The sequence below is a fragment of the Brachyhypopomus gauderio genome, unplaced genomic scaffold (genome assembly GCF_052324685.1).
Source record: "Brachyhypopomus gauderio isolate BG-103 unplaced genomic scaffold, BGAUD_0.2 sc102, whole genome shotgun sequence".
Lineage (NCBI taxonomy): Eukaryota > Metazoa > Chordata > Actinopteri > Gymnotiformes > Hypopomidae > Brachyhypopomus > Brachyhypopomus gauderio.
In genome coordinates this window covers 21,251-43,154 of record NW_027506923.1, presented here as the reverse complement: position 1 = coordinate 43,154, position 21,904 = coordinate 21,251, and the positions used below count along the sequence as shown (strand labels likewise).

Below are 21,904 nucleotides of genomic sequence, written 5' to 3'. Positions count from 1 at the left end.
AGTGGACATACAGACACAGGGAGGGGAGAGAGGACACACCCAGGACAGAGCACCACCCACCAGTGGACATACAGACACAGGGAGAGGAGAGAGGACACCACCCAGGACAGAGCACCACCCACCACTGGACATACAAACACAGGGAGGGGAGAGAGGACACACCCAGGACAGAGCACCACCCACCACTGGACATACAGATACAGGGAGAGGAGAGAGGACACACCCAGGACAGAACACCACCCACCAGTGGACATACAGACACAGGGAGAGGAGAGAGGACACACCCAGGACAGAGCACCACCCACCAGTGGACATACAGACACAGGGAGGGGAGAGAGGACAAACCACCACTGGACATACAATCACAGCCACTTACACAAGGACTTCATTATTAGGGCAGACACCACTGGGCATGCACACACACCATCATTTACAACCACCAGGACAATTCTCCCAACATCAACATTAACCTCCTGCAGGAACTGGAAGGAAAGCCAGGATAAGGCAAGCTAAGTTTATTAATACTGCACCTTTCATACACACTGGCAATTCAAAGTGCTTTACACAAGAAAAGAAGAAGCTTATTACGACCCAAGGTCTATCACCTTGGGAAGGTCATTGCCCACAAAATATAATACATAAAAATTAAAAACAAGATTTTAAAGGAATAAAAATAGAAATGATTACATGAAATTACAATTTTAATTAAGATTAAGATAAAAGGATAATTAAAGATGATAAAAAGTAAAAGATCAATAAAACTAGAAGTTGAGAGAAATTAAAATACGAAAATAAGTGTAAGTAAAAGTTAAAATAGGCTACATTTACGGTACTCTATCCAATAGTCAGACCAAATAAGTAAGATGCTATCTTGGATTTAAACACATCTGAGACATTCCAGGATATTGCTACATTTCAGGGTGGTCACTTCTAAAATTTGATCTTCAATTTGATCGTTTTTAGTCATATATTTATTAGCTACAGGTTATAGACTATCAAAAAGTTTGATTCGTCAAGCTCAGGTATGGAAGCAGTTTTTTTTTATTAGATGTAAGTTGGTATGCAGTAACAGGGTTGCGACTAACAGGGTTGCAAATTTAGGCTAAGTTGTGGTCTACCCCAGGAACAGATGCTCACTGTAAAATTTAGCTATGTACACAAGATCAAGGACAAATATGGTTATATAAGTATATAAAGTAAATTTTGACTCTACTCAATATTAGTCTTACAATATGAGGAACAGAGTTGCATTCACTGAGTGACACACACAACTTGGACAAACATATTTGAAAAAAACCTTGAAAATTGTTAGAGCACTTACCATTGGTCTTGCCATGTGGGCAGGAAATGTCCTTGTGATGTAACTTCCTTTGTGCCAGTACACAAATATTTTTAACCCTTTCTCTGCCAGATAAAATTCCTTATGGTAACAGGGCTGCGCGCATGTTGTGGGACACAACTTAATAGTGTAAAAACTGTGACATGCAATACAATGTAGACCAAAAAAGTTGTTTTCATAAGTAAAGGAGATGCATTTCAACAATATACAAGAGGAAGTAATTTATTTAGAGCTTATTTTAATTGTTAAATTTGGCAAAGGAGTTGGTCACCCAATGTGTGGGTCAAGAGAAAACGGCCATTTTTTGAGGTGGTCCAAAGGTATTTGGTCTTTTGAATAATATCTAAGGAGCTTATTTTTCCACCAAATTTTACAGTTTGTCTTATAACAAGTACATTGTCATTTAGATATTTTGGATATGTACATTTGAAATTTAAGTGGTAGGACAGGAAATGTATGGAAGTTTTTCTGTCTCAATATTAAAATGAAAATGTAATGCGCATTTGCATTTACATGTTCTACTCATACAAGCAACTTTGAGCTCAAAATTCTAATTCAAATGCAATAACTCCATTTACATTTGCAATGTGATGGACATCCATTCACATTTCATTTACACATACATTTTGATGCTTTATATGTGTCTTTATTGAAATGAAAATGTATTTCCCGATTTGAATTATCAAGTTCATGTGATCATGCAAAGGTTGTATCAAAATTATAATTAAAATGCTATTCGCTTAATATGCTTTGCATTTCGTGATAACACGTTTGAAACGTAATTTTCAACCTCACCACCACGCTAAAAAGATGTCAATATTCAAACCTTAATGGAGAAATAGCGCCACCCCTGTTTGCAATAACATTACGATACCAACAGCGCTAAAACTGTGTCAAAATGCATCTTGAAAATGCAATCCGAACAGATTGCATTTTCATTTCCATGGTCTTCCACTATAGTCAAATTATAGTCAAATTAGATCCCATCAGCCTTCCAATCAGATTCCACCTCCCTCCACTTTATTCAGCCAATCGGGTTCCCCTTTCCACCTCAGGGAGCCAATCAGGACGGGACTAAAGCACGCTCAGCACAGAGCCATATAGTTTCTGGCTCTGCAGTACAGGCGAGTTTTTGGTCTTGATTTATGATCCCTAATGCCTGCTTCACACTGCACGACTTTTCAGTCGTCAGGTTTTTGTGCCGTTCGCACTACACGACTGGTTGTGCTGTAATCGCGAGTCTTTCAGTTGTTGTGGCTTTCTATGGAGTCAAATTAGGGACTTTAATGGTGACGAAAAAAAAATTATATCGCAAATATAAGATTAGCATTTTGCATTTTACGTTCCTAATTTGTTTCTGCAATACTTTCTCCCTTTTGCGTTTCTTTCTTTTGTTTGCGCGTCACTGCTTTTCTTTGCGTCTCGCATTTTACGTTCATAATTTTTTTTTGCGCTTCTCTCTTTTCTTTGCTCCGGTTTTACCCTGTGTGGGGGGGCGGGGAAAGAGGCGTGGCCAAGAGCGAAAGGCGTGCTGTGAACGTTCAGCGTCATCAGTTGAACCGTCACACAGCGCGGCAATTTAGTTACTGGTATCATGGCAGACGGTCGCCCAGCTGGACCACAGGTATATGCGTGCAGACATAGACATCAGGTGCTAAAGCACCACCAACTCTGCCCTTTATCAACGAAAGTGCCCTTTTAAAACTTCGTTTAAAAATATATATATTATTATTATTATTATTATTAACATTTTACTGAGGTCGGTTTGAAATGATCTTTTGAAAACCTGAGCGAATAAAAACAATGCCCTGAAATGCGCCACCACCTCGCACACACCCGACCTCTCTCTTCCTTTAACACCAGATGCGCTGCAGCAGCAGTTCAGTTCAGCGAGTGGAAGGAAGCTGAACTGACGCTGAACGTTCGCTTTTGGCCACGCCTCTTTCCCCGCCCCCACACAGAGGGTAAAACCGGAGCAAAGAAAAGAGAGAAGCGCAAAAAAAAATTATGAACGTAAAATGCGAGACGCAAAGAAAAGCAGTGACGCGCAAACAAAAGAAAGAAACGTAAAAGGGAGAAAGTATTGCAAAACAAAAGCAGCAACATAAAATGTGAAACGCAAAGAAAAGAAAGAAACGCAAAAGAGGGAAAGTATTGCAGAAACAAATTAGGAACGTAAAATGCAAAATGCTAATCTTATATTTGCGATATTATTTTTTTTTTCGTCACCATTAAAGACCCTAATTTGACTCCATAGCTTTCACACTACATGACTGATCGGTGACGCGGGCTCACGAATTACACGACTGGGGAATCGCCGACTCATCTGGCTGCCGTCCAAAAACACGAGAACACGAAAACGAAACTCTCGTGAAAACCAGCAACACCACATAAAGAATAAAACAATGTACATGTACTCCACATTTTCGTTATTATTATTATTTTAGTCCCATAGTCCCAAGTTGCCAGAATTATTTCATCTCTCCGTTGCAGTGAACATAGTAATAATCAATCGCACTATTTCTCCAGTGCTGTCACAATAACTTAAACAGTGTTGTAGTAAAGTTGTAAGAAAGGTGAGGATTTTGTGTGTTTGCTGGGTTACTGTTTTGAAAGCATTCTTGAAAGTTTTTTACATTCTCAGAGATATCTTCAGCGGTGCTGCGGTTCTCTCTCCGCGTTCACATTGGCTGTAGTTAGACGCTGCTGCCGACTCTCAGTCGCCGACTGGGCTAGATATTAAACATGCTAGATATTAAACACGCTTATGGTGTAATTTTTGTTTCAATAGTTCCACAAAAGCAAAAGTAAATCCAAGAGCAGAAAGTATATGTTATGAATGCAAAACAGAAAAAAATATATCAAAAGTATATATTTTTTATATAATTGGTTATTTGAAACTTATTTTCGTTTGCATTTTGACAAGTTTTTGGTTCCATTGTTTTTGTTTTTTTGGATTTTCCCAGTAAGGTCTTTTGCTTCTGGAATCTCTCTTTGCTTCTGGTTCGTTTTTTGCTTCTGACTTTTGGAACACATTTCACGTGTGGGAGGGTCTTAGATGAAGGCGTTCCTCTGCAATCTCCATTGGTCACTGATTCCGGACTGACACAGAGCTCTGAGACCGCCTCTGGGACCAAGCCACGCCCACCCCACCAGCCTCCCAGCGTTTTCAAACATGGCGGAACGCGGTGGTTCTGTTTCACAGTAGCATGTAAACTAAGTTTTACCATAAAAGTTTATACAAAAGTTATAATTAATTGGTAAATGGTCTGTAGATATTGCAAATGTACACTGTATAATAACTACATTAAGCATGGCAGTTAATATTTAGCACACTTCACCAGCGCGAGCTTTAAAAAATTTTAGTGAACTGGATGCAGGCATGAAAATCTGTCACCTTGCGGCGAAATTCGCCGTTTTGAAGTTTTCATATTTTGCGGTAAAACAAACTCTTATGAAAAATAGGTAGATAGTAAAATAAGAAACAAGATTTTTTTGTAGTTCTAAATGATGAACGCTGGTATTTTTTACACTCATTTTTGCCGCTGATGTTATTTATTGGTTCATTAAGATGTAATGGTTTTGACTGAGCCATCTGGAATGGCGAAAGCGGCTCGCGTTTACGGATCTGGCTCCATATATTGACAAGACAGGTCAATATTTTTCAGCGCGACATTACCGTGAGAGAAGTCAACAGGGAAGAGCGTGTTTAAAGCTAGCCTTTAAATTATTTTTAATTTAATCGCTGCTGTAGCTTCTGTCACCGTTTTGCTACATTCACAATAGTAGCGACTAGTTACTCGCTCCTCCTGGATCATTCGCTAGCGTCCCCGCGGGTCTAAAGTGAGAAGGAAACTAATCCGCACTCTGCGTTTCAATGGACTACTCTTCTTACTCCCACCCCTCCAAGTTAAAATCTTTTTGTTTTTATCTCTGAGTCGGACAGTGTCTGAATGTCATGTCTGACATGTATTATGTTTAGTATCTCTATGTTCAATGGTTCAATGAATATTGTTCACTTCTTAATAAAATATGGACAGCACAAGATGCATGTGATGTGTGTTTGTGTGTGGTACCTGCAGAACACTGAAAAACTGTGAGTGAACAAAGCTGGTTGTATATAGGGTGGCCACTTTTCAGTATTGCTTTAATTTTGGTATTTTTTACTATTATGGATTTTACAATATTTGGCATCACCTCTCGTACACCAGCTGCCCCCCACCCCCCGTCCGTCGCCATACCAGATATTGCAAATACTCATATTTCTTCCACACATCAATGTTCTCTCCATCCAGTTCACTAAAATTTTAAAAAGCTCGTGCTGGTGAGCATGCTTAATGTACTTATTATACAGTGTACATTTGCAATATCTACAGACCATTTAGCAATTAATTATAAACTTCGTATAAACTTTAATGGTAAAACTCAGTTTACATGCTGCTGTGAAACAGAACCACCGCGTTCCGCCATGTTTGAAAACGCTGGGAAGCTGGTGGGGTGGGCGTGGCTTGGTCCCAGAGGCGGTCTCAGAGCTCTGTGTCAGTCCGGAATCAGTGACCAATGCAGATAGCAGAGGAACGCCTTCATCTAAGACCCTCCCACACGTGAAATGTGTTCCAAAAGTCAGAAGCAAAAAACGAAGCAGAAGCAAAGAGAGATTCCAGAAGCAAAAGACCTTACTGGGAAAATCCAAAAAAACTAAAACAATGGAACCAAAAACTTGTCAAAATGCAAACGAAAATAAGTTTCAAATAACCAATTATATAAAAAATATATACTTTTGATATATTTTTTTCTGTTTTGCATTCATAACATATACTTTCTGCTCTTGGATTTACTTTTGCTTTTGTGGAACTATTGAAACAAAAATCACCCCATACACGCTAGATATTAAACATGCTAGATATCTGCCGGTCGTCTGCAGATGAGTCGGCGACCACTCGGCGAGCGTCTTTCAGCAGTTCACACTACACTGAGCGAGCGACGAGTGATTGCCGATTTGCCTCCGACCACAGTTTCTGTCGGCGATCTACAAAATACAGTCGGCGACTGAAAAACCAGCCTAAAATCGTGTAGTGTGAACCGGGCATAAGGTGCAAACTATAACGTAGAGGAAAAGAACTCGTACGAAAGACAGACCAAAGAATAAAAACGTACACTGAACACTCGATTAAACAAACACAATCTATGAACCCCAAAGGTATAGTCTGAGACTAGGGAAAGGCATGAAACGTAGACAACGGAAGCTTATACTAAGGACTTACCAAGGCATGAAAACATAAGGACCACTCGACTCAAACAAGGACAATCTATGAACCCACAATGTGTAGTATGGAGTGAGATTGCGGTCTTTAATATTAGAGCGCAAAGATAAGATTCAATCAAGCAAGTCAGACACACTGAGCACGCAAAATCAAGAAAACCGAGCGCTGTTAAGTGCGCTCACTTCCCTGTTTTCAGTGCGCGTTTCAGTTTTTTGCTCGCTTCTAAAATTTCTGCTCGCGTCATGATTACAAGTACGTTAAAGATCAAAGCTTGGTAGAGGATTACCTGCGGGTTCAGGTAATTATGCCGCGTCTGTGGCATTAACCACACTAAACAGGGACGCTGGGGGATTCTAGATAACATCACTCATCGAGGCATTACCGCTTTATAACTTTAAAAATACGACAACACAAATGTTTATTTAAATAAACCAGCATTAACGAGCAGAAATGGTTTTCTGTTTCTGATCACACGAGACCCTTCACGGAGGTCGGCCGTTGTACCGCCGTAGTTTGAGGCACACAGTTGCTCTGCCACAGCGCTAAATTTGGCAATAACAGTCACATCAACGCCAGATAAGGCTGATATGTCTGCCACTTGATCGATTAACATTTCACACTAATGTAGTGTAAATTCACCATAAGGACTCGTCTGCTACCCTTTGAATTAATCTAATGAGCGCTTCTGTGACCATGTCTAAAAAAACTCGCCTGTACTGGTGCGCTGTAGTCCCGTCCTGATTGGCTGCCCGCTGTGGAAAGCTGTGGAACCTGATTGGCTGAATAAAGTGAAACCGTGGAATCTAATTTGACTATAATTTGACTATAGTGGAAGACCATGGAAATGAAAATGCAATCTGCTCGGATTGCACTTTCAAAATGCATTTTGACACAGTTTTAGCGCTGTTGGTATCGTAATGTTAGTGCAAACAGGAGAGGCGCTATTTCTCCATTAACGTTTGAATATTGACATCTTTTTAGCGTGGTGGTGAGGTTGAAAATTACGTTTCAAACGTGTTATCACGAAATGCAAAGCATATTAAGCGAATAGCATTTTAATTATAATTTTGATACAACCTTTGCATGATCACATGAACTTGATAATTCAAATCTGGAAAAATTTTTTCATTTCAATAAAGACACAAATAAAGCATCAAAATGTATGTGTAAATGAAATATGAATAGACGTCTATCACATTGCAAATGTAAATGGAATTATTGCATTTGAATTTGAATTTTGAGCTCAAAGTTGCTTGTATGAGTGGAACATGTAAATGCAAATACGTATTACATTTTCATTTGAATATTGACACAGAATAACTTCCATAGAAATGTACCAAAATCCTGGAATGAGCCATCTAACATTGGAGCTCTTCTAGTATCTTCTGACAGCTGGTTCAATTTAGAAACAGCATAATAGCTAAATGCTGCCTCTCCTTGCTTAGTTCTTACCTTTGGCTGGTCCTGAAAGACCAGGATGTTGCTGGTATAACATACATATGGAGCTATTTTGCTGCCAAACCAGGACAAATTCTGTAAATATTATACTATTTGCAAACAACCAAAATAAACACATAAAAAAACAAATAAAACCATGACTTACAAATACAAAATGTGATAGTTGTAAATTCACGTGTGACTTTCAAACAAATGCAGAGCTGCTTTCTAAAACATCACACTTAACAAGCAAATATAACATCAAAATATTCCCATGTCACGATTCACAAAAACATACATGTTCCACAACTGTAGTGTGTGGATCACGGGACGTTTGGCACACTTGTAGCGGGAGTAACTTTCTGTTGAGATTTTCACAAACACATACGGCCATCATACAAATATGTACTGCTGCTCTGACGGAATAAGCTCATCAATCACAGAACAGCATAATATTCATATATAATGGCACTTTACAATGTTCTAGGTTGCTTTATGTGGAATGAACAAAACAAAGAGTGTGGCATACACACAGAACCGACTAATGGAGTTCTAGTGAGGGTAGCAGGAAAATATCTTCATATTCAGCTATAAGTTCAGAACTGTGAGTATCTGTCAAACTAAAATGTTAAAAGACTTCATGCCAGGTTTTACCTGTCAGATATCTTCCTCTTTCCTGCTGTGATTAGATCTGGGGTGTCCAACGTGTGGCCCGTGTTCAAACTTTGACTGGCCCACAGCATCTGCTGACTTTGGCAACTTACTTAATATGTTCTTAATCTCAGCACACCACTTGACCCCACACCGATTGTTGTACATGTCTGCCACATCACCTTTTACCAACTCAAACCTCTTCATCCTGCTCGGCTCCAATTCGTTACTTCTGTCCTGATCTATCCACTTTTCCTTGGCAAAATGATCCACATACACTTCATTGTCATTCATGTGCTTTGTGATGCTATTCACCTGATTTATGTAATTCACATTGGGATCATTGCCATCAATTTCAATTTTTGTATTCAGCATATCAACCAGAACTTTATGCAGTTTTTCGCAACATCTACCATACACCATTGCATTGCTATTTACATAGAATTCCTCCTCATCGAAGTGAACAACCATGTTTGTGCTGATTTCACATACTGTGGTTTTATTAAGACCGTGGTTAGCTAATTCCTTTATTAATGTGTCACTAAATGTATGTTGGTTTATATAAAAAAAATCCTTCAGTATTTTCCTATGAAATATAAGGATGTTCTTGTTGAAGACGTGTTCGCCTTGTTTAGATCTTTTAATTTCTTCCATCAGTGGTTCTGTAAAGTCAAATTCTGGCTTGATAAATCTGATGATTTCTTTAACTTTATCTCTGATGTTTGTCAGAGTTTCCACTTTGTCTTCTGGCTTTGTCAGTTTGTATGTTTGTTGGCCTTTTTTGCCTTTCATTGCATTCTGAATATATTCAGCAATGTACCCCAGTCTGACCTCTGTTGGGAAAAGCATTAATACAATAAATAAACATAAATAAAATAAAACAACACTGCTTACATAACAATGAATAGGAATACAATCAGAACAGATAAACTGAGATGTCTGACACCTGTTATGTCCTGCAGTCCCGCTGATCCCGTCTGTCCTTCTGAGGCTGCAGATGTCTGTGTTTTCTCAGGAATGGCCAACATCTGCAGACAGACAGAAACTCAGGAACATTTACCAGCCTCCATGTTTCCAACCAACTTGCTGTCATACTGATTCAAATCATGTTCTCACAGAACTAGGTCTACCAGCCTGGAAAACATCAAACTAATGGGAAGAACCCTGGAGACTACAGGGAACAAACTACTACACGAGGGCAAATACACGAGGGCAAATACATGAGGGCAAATACACGAGGGCAACTACACGAGGGCAACTACACGAGGGCAACTACATGAGGGCAAATACACGAGGGCAAATACATGAGGGCAACTACACGAGGGCAACTACACGAGGGCAAATACACGAGGGTAAATACACGAGGGTAAATACATGAAGGTAAGTACATGAGAGTAAGTAAATACATGAGGGTAAGTAGGGTTGCAACGGTATGAGATTTTCACGGTATGATAACCGTCTCAGAAAATACCGCGGTATCACGGTTATCACGGTATCACAGTTAGTTTGTATATTATTAAAAGATACACCGACCCTTAAAGAAATTACAACAAGTTATTTTTGTTCAATTAACTATTTATTGTAGAAACCTGGAACTATTGTATACAAAATGTGTCCTTTAAAAAAATAAGCTGTACACATGTTTATATAAATACTGCAAAATTAGAGAAACCTAAATCATGGATTTCAGTACAATTATTTAAGTTTAAATTATTTAATATCTGATAAACTCAGCCTGGGTCAGTGTCTGATCAACAACTGTTGTAAACGTCCGTTGTACTGCCAAGTTGGAATATAACCAGATACTGCAGGAAGAGAGGATTTATTTCTGACATCATCACAATAGAGATTTCTATTTTAAGGTTTTCACATCGAGTCTGGTTTTAACATATCAAAAACAGGTACGTTAGAATTTGAACGCATGTAAATTAATAGCGTCTTTCACATCCAGTGAAAGCAAGGACCATAAAAAGCTAGGTTTATACTTTCACTAGTGACCGTAGCACGCGACTCCGCACAGTTCTTTTGTCTTACGTTAACAAATACGAGCCTCTTTTAATTCCAGGACGAAACATGAGAGAACGTGAAGACGTTAAGATTGGGCGTTTTGGAAATAAACAACCATTAAATAATGTGATGAAAAAGCGAATTATTTCGAGTATATGTATAAATATTTAACTTAATTAAGTTTAAGGTGCTGGGAAATATTGAAACGGACCTTTAAAGTGACGTACAAGTGTTTTAATTCCACCTTTTAAACGTGTATGAATCCTGCAAACATGACTTTGTTCATTGCGCTGAGGCGCAGCGCGCGCAAAGTTACAAAATTCGAGAGGTGCACGACCTCGCGAATCGACAGCGCGCGAGACCCTCGCGCACGGGCGAAGCCACCGCGATTACGTCATTTTCGCCACTGATTTTAGTTTAGCTTTTTTTTTGTTAAAAAATGTGTTAAGTCTGATGCACTTTCTGCCATTCTCACTGCTGTGTGCTGAGTAGCTGAACCGGAGCGGAGTTGCGCATGCGCGGGTCAGTTTCTCCGCTGGCTTGCTTTTTACCGGTAATAAGCAAACGCACACGGTATGATAACCGTGCATTTTAATACCGTGGTATACCGTGAAACCGGTTACCGCTGCAACCCTAAGGGTAAGTACATGAGGGTAAGTAAATACATGAGGGTAAATACATGAGGCTAAGTAAATACACGAGGGTAAGTAAATACATGAGGGTAAGTACATGAGGGTAAGTAAATACATGAGGGTAAATACACAAGGGTTAATACATGAGGGTAAGTAAATACATGAGGGTAAGTAAATACATGAGGGTAAGTACATTAGGGTAAGTAAATACATGAGGGTAAGTAAATACATGAGGGTAAATACATGAGGGTAAATACATGAGGGTAAGTACATGAGGGTAAGTAAATACATGAGGGTAAATACATGAGGGTAAATACATGAGGGTAAGTACATGAGGGTAAGTAAATACATGAGGGTAAGTACATGAGGGTAAGTACATGAGGGTTTTCCCAGCCTCTGAAAACCCTCACTGATCTTCCTGGTTTTGGTGCATTTGTGTATTTATTGCATTGTTGTTGTGTGTTCGGTTTAAGTCTTGTTGGTTCAGTTGTTCTGTTTATGTCTGTGTTCTACATTTGGTTATTTTTTGTCTAGCCCATGTTGTTATGCTGTGTGTGATTGATATTTAATTCTTAAATAATGAATATGACACCCACCCTCATGGGCTCCTGCAGGGAATCTTGAGGTGGAGCACACAGACTGGTTTTAATGGCCTCCTCTTTCAGCTTCATCACTGACTGGTTCCCTTCATACACAGCCAAGACCCACTCCACTGCCTCCTTCACTGTCCCAATGACAGGCAGGTCCTCTATAAACCCCACCCACACTGATGGGCCGTCAGCTCGGAGTGGCGGGAGTCTGTGGATCAAGAAGAGTTCACAGCAGCAATGTATTTTAGTGATTTAATTTATTTAACATGTACCATGTCTTAAGTTATGTACACCATGTAAAGTGTCCTTGAGTATCCTGAAAGGCGCTCATAAATAAAATAATAATAATTATTATTATTATTAGCAAAATGATGTACATGGTAAAAACCACCATGTTTAATCATGAGGCCCCTCAAGATCTCCACAGAGAAAACAGTGTTTCTGCTCATGTAGTCTAGTAACAAACAGGAGACAGAACCAGGCTGGGAAAGTAAACAAATGTTTATTTGTGATCATTCACTCTGCTTCATGATACTTTTACCTCACATCAACATTGCAATGTTCTCCTGAATTTTGTAATCATTGTGAGGGTCAATTAACCAGCAATTATTTTACCATATAAACCTTTTTCTCATTATCCTTAAAGCAACACTTTGAGTGTCTTCTATAGGTGAATAATAAACCCTCAACATCTGTAACAATGTCATGAGTCATGAAGAAAGTTTGAACACAACAGCAGTTTACTCACAAGGGGTTTGAGGATTAGACACCAATGATCAGACCTCACGCCAATGAAAAGACCTCATGCATTAAGCTACAATAGTATATTCATAATCTTGGGGGCATTACAAGGGTTAAGCAGCATATTAGTGTGCTCTCTGCAAAAGAGAAGAGGATGTGTTCACAGAAGATGTTTAAAGTTCACAGGGGGCAGAATGACAGGGAAGTAATCTATTTAGAGAAACAGGCAGACACATTTTCAGACATAGGGAGATTCCATCACAGAGCAGAAAGGTTGGGGGCCACACACCCAGGTCAACTATAAAGAAGAGGTGAAAACAGTATGTTTTCAGACCTACACACAAATCCACACAAATACCACAGAGTAGAGTAGTTTAGGCTTTTGTTGTGTACTCTCCAGACATCTCTGTATTTTAACTTGGTTTTAATAAAAGGTTAAAAGACAAAAGACTGGTGACGTTTCCATTTGCATCAACGAACATGCTGCGATAGGGAGGAGGAGATAAAAAATGCAACACTAATTATATACTGTATTATTATACTGTATTTGTAACCAGGTAAAACTGTGTTTAATTTTGTTGAAATTTGACTAAATCCTGATTAATATTAACCAACTTTGTTTTGTTCACTTTTATAAATGATGTGCTACTGCACTGGCTACTGTTTGATAGTACTTGATAATGTCCAAGGCTTGATGCTTGATTTGAGAAGGTCCACCTGCAAAGTGTCACGTTGAGGACCCCGGCCCCTCCCTTTTGTGCGTGTGTCTACGTCGTCTACGACTCCTAGTCTGCGTCTGTGGATCTCCGTGGGTGCGGTTATGTCTTGTGATAATCCGTCTCACCTGTGGCTCGTCTCGTAATCACGTGGGGTTTATGTGGTTTGTCTATTTAATGTGCGTTCGCGCAGTGTCCTGTGCTCGTCGTTGTCTGAGGCGATGCAGCAGGACCCGTTGTGTAACATCATGCTGCTTCAGAAGCATGGAAGGAGCGTCACCCCTCTCCCTCCAGAGACCTCTCACCTCTGCGGGTAGGCTCCCTCGAACTCTGCTCCACGGAGAAGACCCCCGAGAGCGAGTCTGAGGGGGCGGACTCTCCAGGCGAGGAAGAGGAGGAGGAAGAGGACCGTCCACCCTCTATATGCTCCGCGCCCACCGTTATATACGGTGAGGGTTAGGAGGAGGAAGAGGACTACCCTCCGTCCGAGTGCACCGCTCCCGCCGTAGACTACGGTGAGGAGGATGAAGAAGATGAGGAAGACTATCCTCCGTCCGTGTACTCTGGTATCTCCGAGTGCACAGACAGCGAGCTCTGCACAGAGAACAAGGGTAGTTCGCCACCCTCTGAGCGTTCTGCCGGGACCGTCAAAGGGAGGAACAGCCCAGGGGTGAGCGCTCCCCCCTACCACTCCGAGGAGAGCGCGATGGACAGCTCCACGTTGAGGACCCCGGCCTCTCCCTTTTGGGCGTGTGTCTACGTTGTCTACGTCTCCTAGTCTGCGTCTGTGGATCTCCGTGGGTGCGGTTATGTCTTGTGATAATCCGTCTCACCTGTGGCTCGTCTCGTTTATTTATGTTACACACGATGAATGAAGTGTTTATGAATTCTTATAACACCGAACCAGAGGTTGACGATGACCTGTAGTACTGTGTAAGTGTAAAGTGAATATGTATGTACTTACCTGCGTTGTGGGGTTGATCCTTCAGAGGGGACTGTCGCCACTGGTGATCGTAGTTCCTGGCTAGAAAGACAATAGTGTCACGTTACAGCCCCTGACTCCTCCCCTTTGAGCGTGTGTTTATGTTGTCTACTTCTAGTCATCTGCATCTGTGGATCTTCGTGGGTGTGGATGTGTCTGAATGTGTTCATCAGTCTCACCTGTGGCTCATCTCGTGATCACTCGGGGATTATGTGGTCTGACTTTAATGTGCGTTTGCGCAGTGTGCCGTGCTCGGCTTTGTCAGAGTCTCACACGTTTGTGTTCATGTTAGATGTGCGCTGTCTGCGCAATTTTTTGCACTCAATAAAAAGTAACAACGGTGTTGCAAACAGACTACGTGCCTCGTCCTTCCACCCACAACCACCGTTACAGATAGAAGAAGTTAGTTACCTTTCCGAGAGTTAAGAGAGCATATGGCTTCGCTGCTACTCATTAAGTTGTGAGTTGCACTAAAGACCTTGAACTCGGTATTTTGTAAAATGTGTCACTGACGATACCACATCTTTTTTGGCGACGAGGTGAACGGATTGCATACAAGTTCCGGCCGGGACATTGAAGTGGTAGGAGGCTACTGGTCATCCGAGGCAAGTTTATTATTATTTTTTTTTAAGAAGGAAATGGCAACTATTGGAAATCTGACCGCTTTTGACTCAAAAAGCCAGACTTGGGAGGAATACTGTGAAGTTTTGGAACAGTTTTTCATAGCAAAAGGCATCACTGAGGAGGAGAAGAAACGGGCCATCCTGATCAGTGTGGTAGGTGCGACCACATACAGTTTGATGAGAAATCTGCTGAGTCCAGTGAAACCCAGTGAGAAGACATATGCCGAGCTGGTGATTCTCCTGAAAAATCACTTCAATCCAAGACCCAGTGAAAAAGTTCAATGATTTAAGTTTGATTCCTGATCAAGAAGAGCCACAAAGTCAGTGACTGAATGTGTTGCAGAACTGAGACGATTGGCACGAGGTTGTAATTATCGAGAGGCTCTGGAACAGATGTTAAGAGACAGACTGGTGTGTTGCATTAATGATGACCGAATTCAGAGGAGGCTTTTGTAGAGACAAACTTGACATTTGAACAATCCTGGAAGATTGCTTTGGCTGTAGAAGCGGCCAGTAAAAATGCAGAAGATTTGCAGGGGAAACATACTGACACCATCTGTAATGCCATACAAATTCAAAACAAAAAAGCCTGAAGGAAAAGTCATGAATGAGTGCTATAGATGCAAAGGAAGGTCACATTTAGCCACAGAATGCCGGTTCAAACAAGAAAAATGTCATGAATGTGGGAAAATTGACCACATTGCCAGAGCCTGTCGGAACCGGAGGTCAAGGCACCCTGGAGAAAAGAAGGAACGAAGTCATGGTAGTTCACGAATGCAGCGATCACATAAAGTTAGTGATGAGATGGACGCAGCAGAAGCTGATGAATGTGCCTTTTCATTGTACAGTTTGAAAAGCACTGGCATGAAGAGAGTGAAGCCATTCCAAGTGGAAATGAAAGTTGAGGGCCATTCTGTAAAGTTCAAGCTGGACACAGGCAGTAGTGTCACAATCATGAATGAATCAGATTTCAGGAAAGCTTGTAAGACTGGACACCAGCCCACGTTAGCACCCACAGATCTACTCCTAAAAACATACACAGGGGAGCAAATTAGCGTAGTTGGAATCGCTCAGGTTAAAGTGGTGTACCAAAGCCAAGTGAAAACACTGCCACTGGTAGAACTGAAGGGGACCAAGTCTGTTGGGCAGAGGCTGGCTGGAGGAAATAAAGTTAAATTGGGCAGAATTGAAGTAAACCAGAAGCGAAAAGATGACCCTGCAGAAACACACGGATGTGTTCAAGGAGGAGTTAGGAACATTGAAGGGTACCAAAGCTGTTATTCATGTGGCCGCCAATGTTACGCCCCGATTCTACAGACCCCGTGTTGTTCCTTATGCTATGAGAGTGAAGTTAGAGCAAGAAATAGAAAAGCTGTTAAAAGAAGATATTATCACTCCAGTCAAGTATGCTGAGTGGGCCACTCCGCTTGTCCCAATACTAAAGCCTGACGGCGGTGTAGCTGGCAGTCCCCCTCCTGGCCGCTAGGGTGCGCTTTGCCCAGCCAGTAGTAAATGGCTAACCGGAATGTAGAGCCTCAGTCTTGTGTTGTACTGTGTGAAGGTGCCAGAGAGAAGTGATGCTGTATTATTGCTGTATGAAGAGAGAGACCGTCGGGTAATAAAACCGCTGCGACTGCACGGCGATTGAAAAGAATACTTCTGGTGTCCAGTCTCCCTTCTTTTCCCCTATGACAACCAAAAAAAATACACAACGCAGAGCCAGCGGGAAACTCAAGGCGGACTGAGTGCGTGGTGGTTAAGCGCAGGACACAACGGGTTACAGCACCATCAGATTTTGTGGGGATTATTAAATGATTGTAAATCAAGTAGCATCACTTGAGCAGTATCCGATCTCTAAAACCAAATGTGTTTTTCTGGAACTAGAAGTTCAGTATTTAGGACATGTGGTGGATGCACGTGGACTGCGACCCATGGAGGCCAAAATCCAGGCCTTGGAGGAAGCACACGCATCTTCTAATGTAACAGAATTGAAGGCATATTTAGGGTTGCTGAACTACTACAGTAAGTTCCTACCTAATCTACACTGCTGAACCCCTTGTATCAGCTGCTGAGAAAGGACATTCCATGGTCATTTTAAATGTCTTCATGGTCTTGCTCCTCTTTACCTCAGTGAAATGATGGTTAGATATGTTCTAGTCAGGTCTCTCAGGTCTTCAAACAGTAATCTACTGGTGATTCCTAAAAGCTGATTAAAGATTGGCGAGGGTGCTTCTAGCCACTATGGCCCAAAGCTCTGGAACTCTCTTCCTGAAGAGCTCAGAGGCATTTCATCTCTGCATAGCTTCAAGAAGAGTATCAAAACCTTCCTGTTTAGATCTGCTTTTAGTTAAGAAACTCTAACTCTGTTCTAATTATTTTAATAGTTTTCCAGATTATTATTATCTTGTTTACTTTACTTTTTAACATTATTTTATTTAGTTACATTTTATGTTATTTAATATTTATTTTATCACATTATTATTATTTTATAATTTGTCATTATTTTATTATGTTCGTTTCCTTTTTATCTTTAATTTCTTTTAATTTTCTTTTTGTATTATCTTTGCTTTGTAACAATGGGAGGAGGCATTAGATATAAATTATATTATAAATTATATATATAAATTATATATAAATCAATAGTGATTTTTACCCCATCGAAATTAAATCCTCTGCATTTACCCATTTGTGCAGTGAGAACACACACACACACACACACACACACACACACACACACACACACACACACACACACACACACACCGAACGACTGACTTTCAGTAAATCAGATGCTCCTCGTTCCAAGTTAAATACCCAATGAAAATTTAGTAATCCCCTAACCCAATATTTATTTATGTTACACACGATGAATGAAGTGTTTATGAATTCTTATACCACCGAACCAGAGCTTGACGATGACAACCAGAACGAAAACTTTAAAAATATCTACCGGAATACTCTCGCCGTTTTCGTTTAAGTCCCCTTCATCATACGAGCAAATCTGACATCGTACAAGTGATAGTCTATAAACATTTGACACACCAACTAAAATCTCTTCTTTCTATCCATATAGATAGAGAACAATAAATGTGAATTATACAATTGTATGTATTTTAATACTCCTACACTGGCCGCCCCAGCCAAACTTCAGGTGCGCTATTTATTCTGTATTGTTTCTGTTTCTCTCAACCACTCGCAGCGGAGAAAATAACGGAACGTATTGCACTCAATACCGATCAGACGGGTTAATGTGGAAATACTACTTACGTTTCTTCATCGTGTGATGGTTCAAATGAAGAGGAAAATTCTCTCTGGTCAGTTGCACAAGACATGTTTTTAGGTAAAGAAACTGCGATGCTGAGGAGAAACGATGTTCAGACCGACCAAACGCTGGTGTAAGACACTAGTGCATACCTGTCAAGTTTTGTATTTAAAAATACGGGACATTTCCCGTATATGACGTCATCGCCTAATTTGCATAATCAGTTATTTGCATATAGCCGCAATCGAGGCTGTAGGAGAAACGAAAACATCTTTGGAGTGGCAAAAGTGAAGAAAAAACACCCCAAATATGTTTTGAACTACAAATGAATTAAAAAATAAAAAATTTCTAGTGGTATTTCTAGCTACAAATGGGGACATCTCCTGGGCATATTTCTGTGCCTTTAGCCCACGTTTGTGCTTGGCAGATTGTTCATGCTGACGGACATCGTTCCTTCCCCCATGAGAGACAGTAAAATCACAGCTACAAATCTTACAGAATGAGTAGCTATGCCCCTTCATGCTCCTCTTTAGGAAAATTAATTCCCTGTCGCATTCGTCAAGGTACTCACACGTACGCTTAGCTTTTTAGGCAGGACTGCCTTCTCTCGTTAAATCCTGATTTGTTGTTCCACGTTTGCTCCCACTGTCGACACTAAACCCGCGAGTTTTAATTTATATATTTTTTAAAGCATTCATGTGCCGCGCCAAACAGAATTCTGTCACTAGCCTCGCGAGAACTGCTACCTGCAGTGGTGTAACAGAGTTAAAATGAAAGTAGGATAAACACCTGTGTGAATTCTGTCAAAATGAATATATGTATAGTTAGTTAACAAGTTATTGTTCCCATTTTATTTGCATATGTATATAAGAACTACAATACCCTGTGTCCATAATAACTTAGAGGTTCCGGTTCTATTGTCTATTCTATCTAGTCTTCGCGCGCTCCCTGCTTCAGTTGAACGGATGTTCTGCTGTAGGTAGGTCAAGCAGAGAGCGCTCCGGTGTTAAAGATTTATTTTTAATATATATATATTAGGGGTGGGACGCGATCAAAAAAATTAATCGAATTAATCGGAAGCTTTGTAATTAATTAATCGAAATTAATCGCATTTTAATCGCATTTCAGTATTTAACATGAGAAATATTCATTTAAGTTTGAATGATGAATGAATCAATGAACATAATCATAAACTTCAACATCTTGTTTATTTTTCCACCAGTCTACTACGAAGACCAATATATGTGTAGTGTGCAGAAAACAGTTCAGAACATTGGAAATTCTGACCAAAACTGTTGTTTAATTTAGGGAGTTTTGCTCAGGATATTGGAAGAATTGAAGTAAATCAGAAGATGTTTTTAATACCATTTTAGATGGTAGACTTTCTTTAATTTCCCAGGCCTCTGCCACAGGCATCTCCATAGTGCCTAGAAGTGGTCTTCTGCATGCTCAAAGCAAATGACTGGATCTTCATCATCTATAGATTCATCATCTATAATATGAGCTGTCACACCAAGATCATTCTTGTTGCTAACAGAGGTCCAGTGATCCCCAGTCAGAGCCACATTTGTGGCACTCTTCACAATAACCTGTTTTAATTCTTTCCTCATCATACAGCTGCTGGATTTTCTTCGACATTGTCTTTCTGGGGTGAGTTTCCCAAAACGTTCTTACGTACGAGGTTAAGAAGTACTTGGCGCTAAGAACGTTTTGGGAAACTCACCCCTGGACGGTAGTTCGTAACTTGCATCAGTTGACGCAATTCGCAGCGCTTCTTGTAAGCATTTATCTTCGACCACAGGGAGCGGACAACACAAATAATGTGACGCATCATGTATAAACGCGTGCGGAGTCGCGCGCCATTCGCGAAAGTTTAATCCAGTCTTAATGGTCCAATGAAGGTAATTTAAAAACCAGGACGTTTCCTCACAGGATGTGAATTACGGACGTTTGGTCACCCTATCGTACTAGGAATACATTTAGCAGCTAAGTTACCATTACTGACCTGCGCGTTAAGCTGGGCGTACACTGTGCGATTTTTGGCCCATTTTCTGCCGATTTTTCACTCGTTTCGGCTCAATCGCGTGTCGTGCATCGTATAGTTTACACAGGTAAACGAGGAGCGATTCACACCTCACGACCAACTCCCGATCAGAAATCGCAGCGTCGCAAGAACATCAAACATGTTTGAAATTCAAATCGCTCCTCGTGAGAGTATCGCACTGTTGAAGCAGCTTCATGAGCCGACCCTCCCTGCGATTTAGTCGTACAGTTTGAGCTGGAGCTGAGTACACGATTTAAAATATCGCACAGTGTACGCCCAGCTTTACCCGCAACATGTTTTGCGTTGAGGTGGTAACGAAGGGTGGAAGTGCTCCTGTGATAAGCGAACTCCTTCCTACATAAAGTGCAAATAACACTATTTTTGTTTGTACTTCCATCTGGAAGTTTCTTATATTTAAATTTCCCATCCACCAACGTAGCCTCTTCAGTCATCTCCATCATGCTCATCTTATTGTGCGTCCATATAATCTGTATGGCCGGAACTCGCGCACTGAGAAACATTCCACGGTGCAAAAGTGTCTCGTCCGTTAAATGCGTTAAAATGCGTTAATTTTTTTAGTGCGTTAATTTTCCTGTAATTAATTAATCGAAATTAACGCGTTAAAGTCCCACCACTAATATATATATATATATATATATATATATATATATATATATATACACACAACCCACTAAACATTAGACGTCTTATGGACGTGCAGATCAAGTCTATATTGCGTCCGTCGGTCCAAGACCAATTCTGGACTTCTACTCGACGTGCAAACTAGGTCCGTTATTTGGACGTCTAACTATGACCCCACTTGGACGTCGATATGCAGTTAAACACTTGAACGTCGGAATTTCAACGTCACGGAGACGTCTAAGAAGGGTACAGAAATGTACATGATACATAATATTTGTTTTTTTTATATTAATGAACATTTCTAAATGTTGAGTAAAGCGGTATGAGAAAATTTGTCTTTTGGGCGATAAACACTTTTGCTCGACTCCGTCAACCTAAAACTCCATGTCCTCAATGGTGCAGCCTGTGAACTGTAATAAATCCATATTATTATACATTATTTAATGTAGACACGTATAAGAAAATGTATGTATTATCAAAATATTTGTTTATATATAATATTTATGTATAACTATTATGTTAAATACAATCAATTGACTATGATACAAAAGTGAGCCTACATAAAAAGCTCGAGCGAGTTGCCTCGCGCATTTAGGAGTTTAAATTAAAAAGAAATCCGTTACTTTTTACAGTTATTTACTGGCGATTTCAAGGTAACATTAACAACTGGTCTTTAACAAACCTCAAAATATTAACCTAAAATGTTTATATGTTGTAGTAACAGATCAATAGATATAATCACATTACCTTGTACTTTTGTAATGGATTTTTGTAAGGTTTGTTACGTTTTAACGTTAGCCAAAAGGCTAGCTAGCTACTCACGTATTGGATGGAATTTACCACATGTGACCGGTGTGTTTCTGCGTTGTGTAAAAATTATCCGCCACATGCAATCTTTGTAGGCGATCTTCTTTTTATTCGATCAGCCACTCCTGTTAATACACAACAAGTGCATTGAACAATGCTGACAAACT

The 21,904-nt window shown here is 40.3% G+C and overlaps 1 protein-coding gene across 2 annotated transcripts; it reads right to left on the bottom strand.

Annotated features, from left to right (window-relative positions):
* Positions 1-7,419: 7,419 nt before the first annotated feature.
* On the bottom strand, positions 7,420-18,525 carry LOC143497204 (uncharacterized). Of its 2 annotated transcripts, XM_076993043.1 has the most exons (5): positions 18,250-18,525; positions 14,342-14,401; positions 11,927-12,128; positions 9,638-9,719; positions 7,420-9,524 (listed from the first exon to the last, which is right to left on the bottom strand). In XM_076993043.1, the coding sequence occupies exons 1-5, from the start codon at positions 18,312-18,314 to the stop codon at positions 8,698-8,700; spliced, it is 1,236 nt and encodes a 411-aa protein (XP_076849158.1). In that variant the 5' UTR covers positions 18,315-18,525; the 3' UTR covers positions 7,420-8,697. The 2 variants fall into 2 exon arrangements, with proteins under 2 accessions (XP_076849158.1, XP_076849159.1); XM_076993044.1 differs by lacking the exon at positions 14,342-14,401.
* Between the last annotated feature and the right edge of the window lie 3,379 nt (positions 18,526-21,904).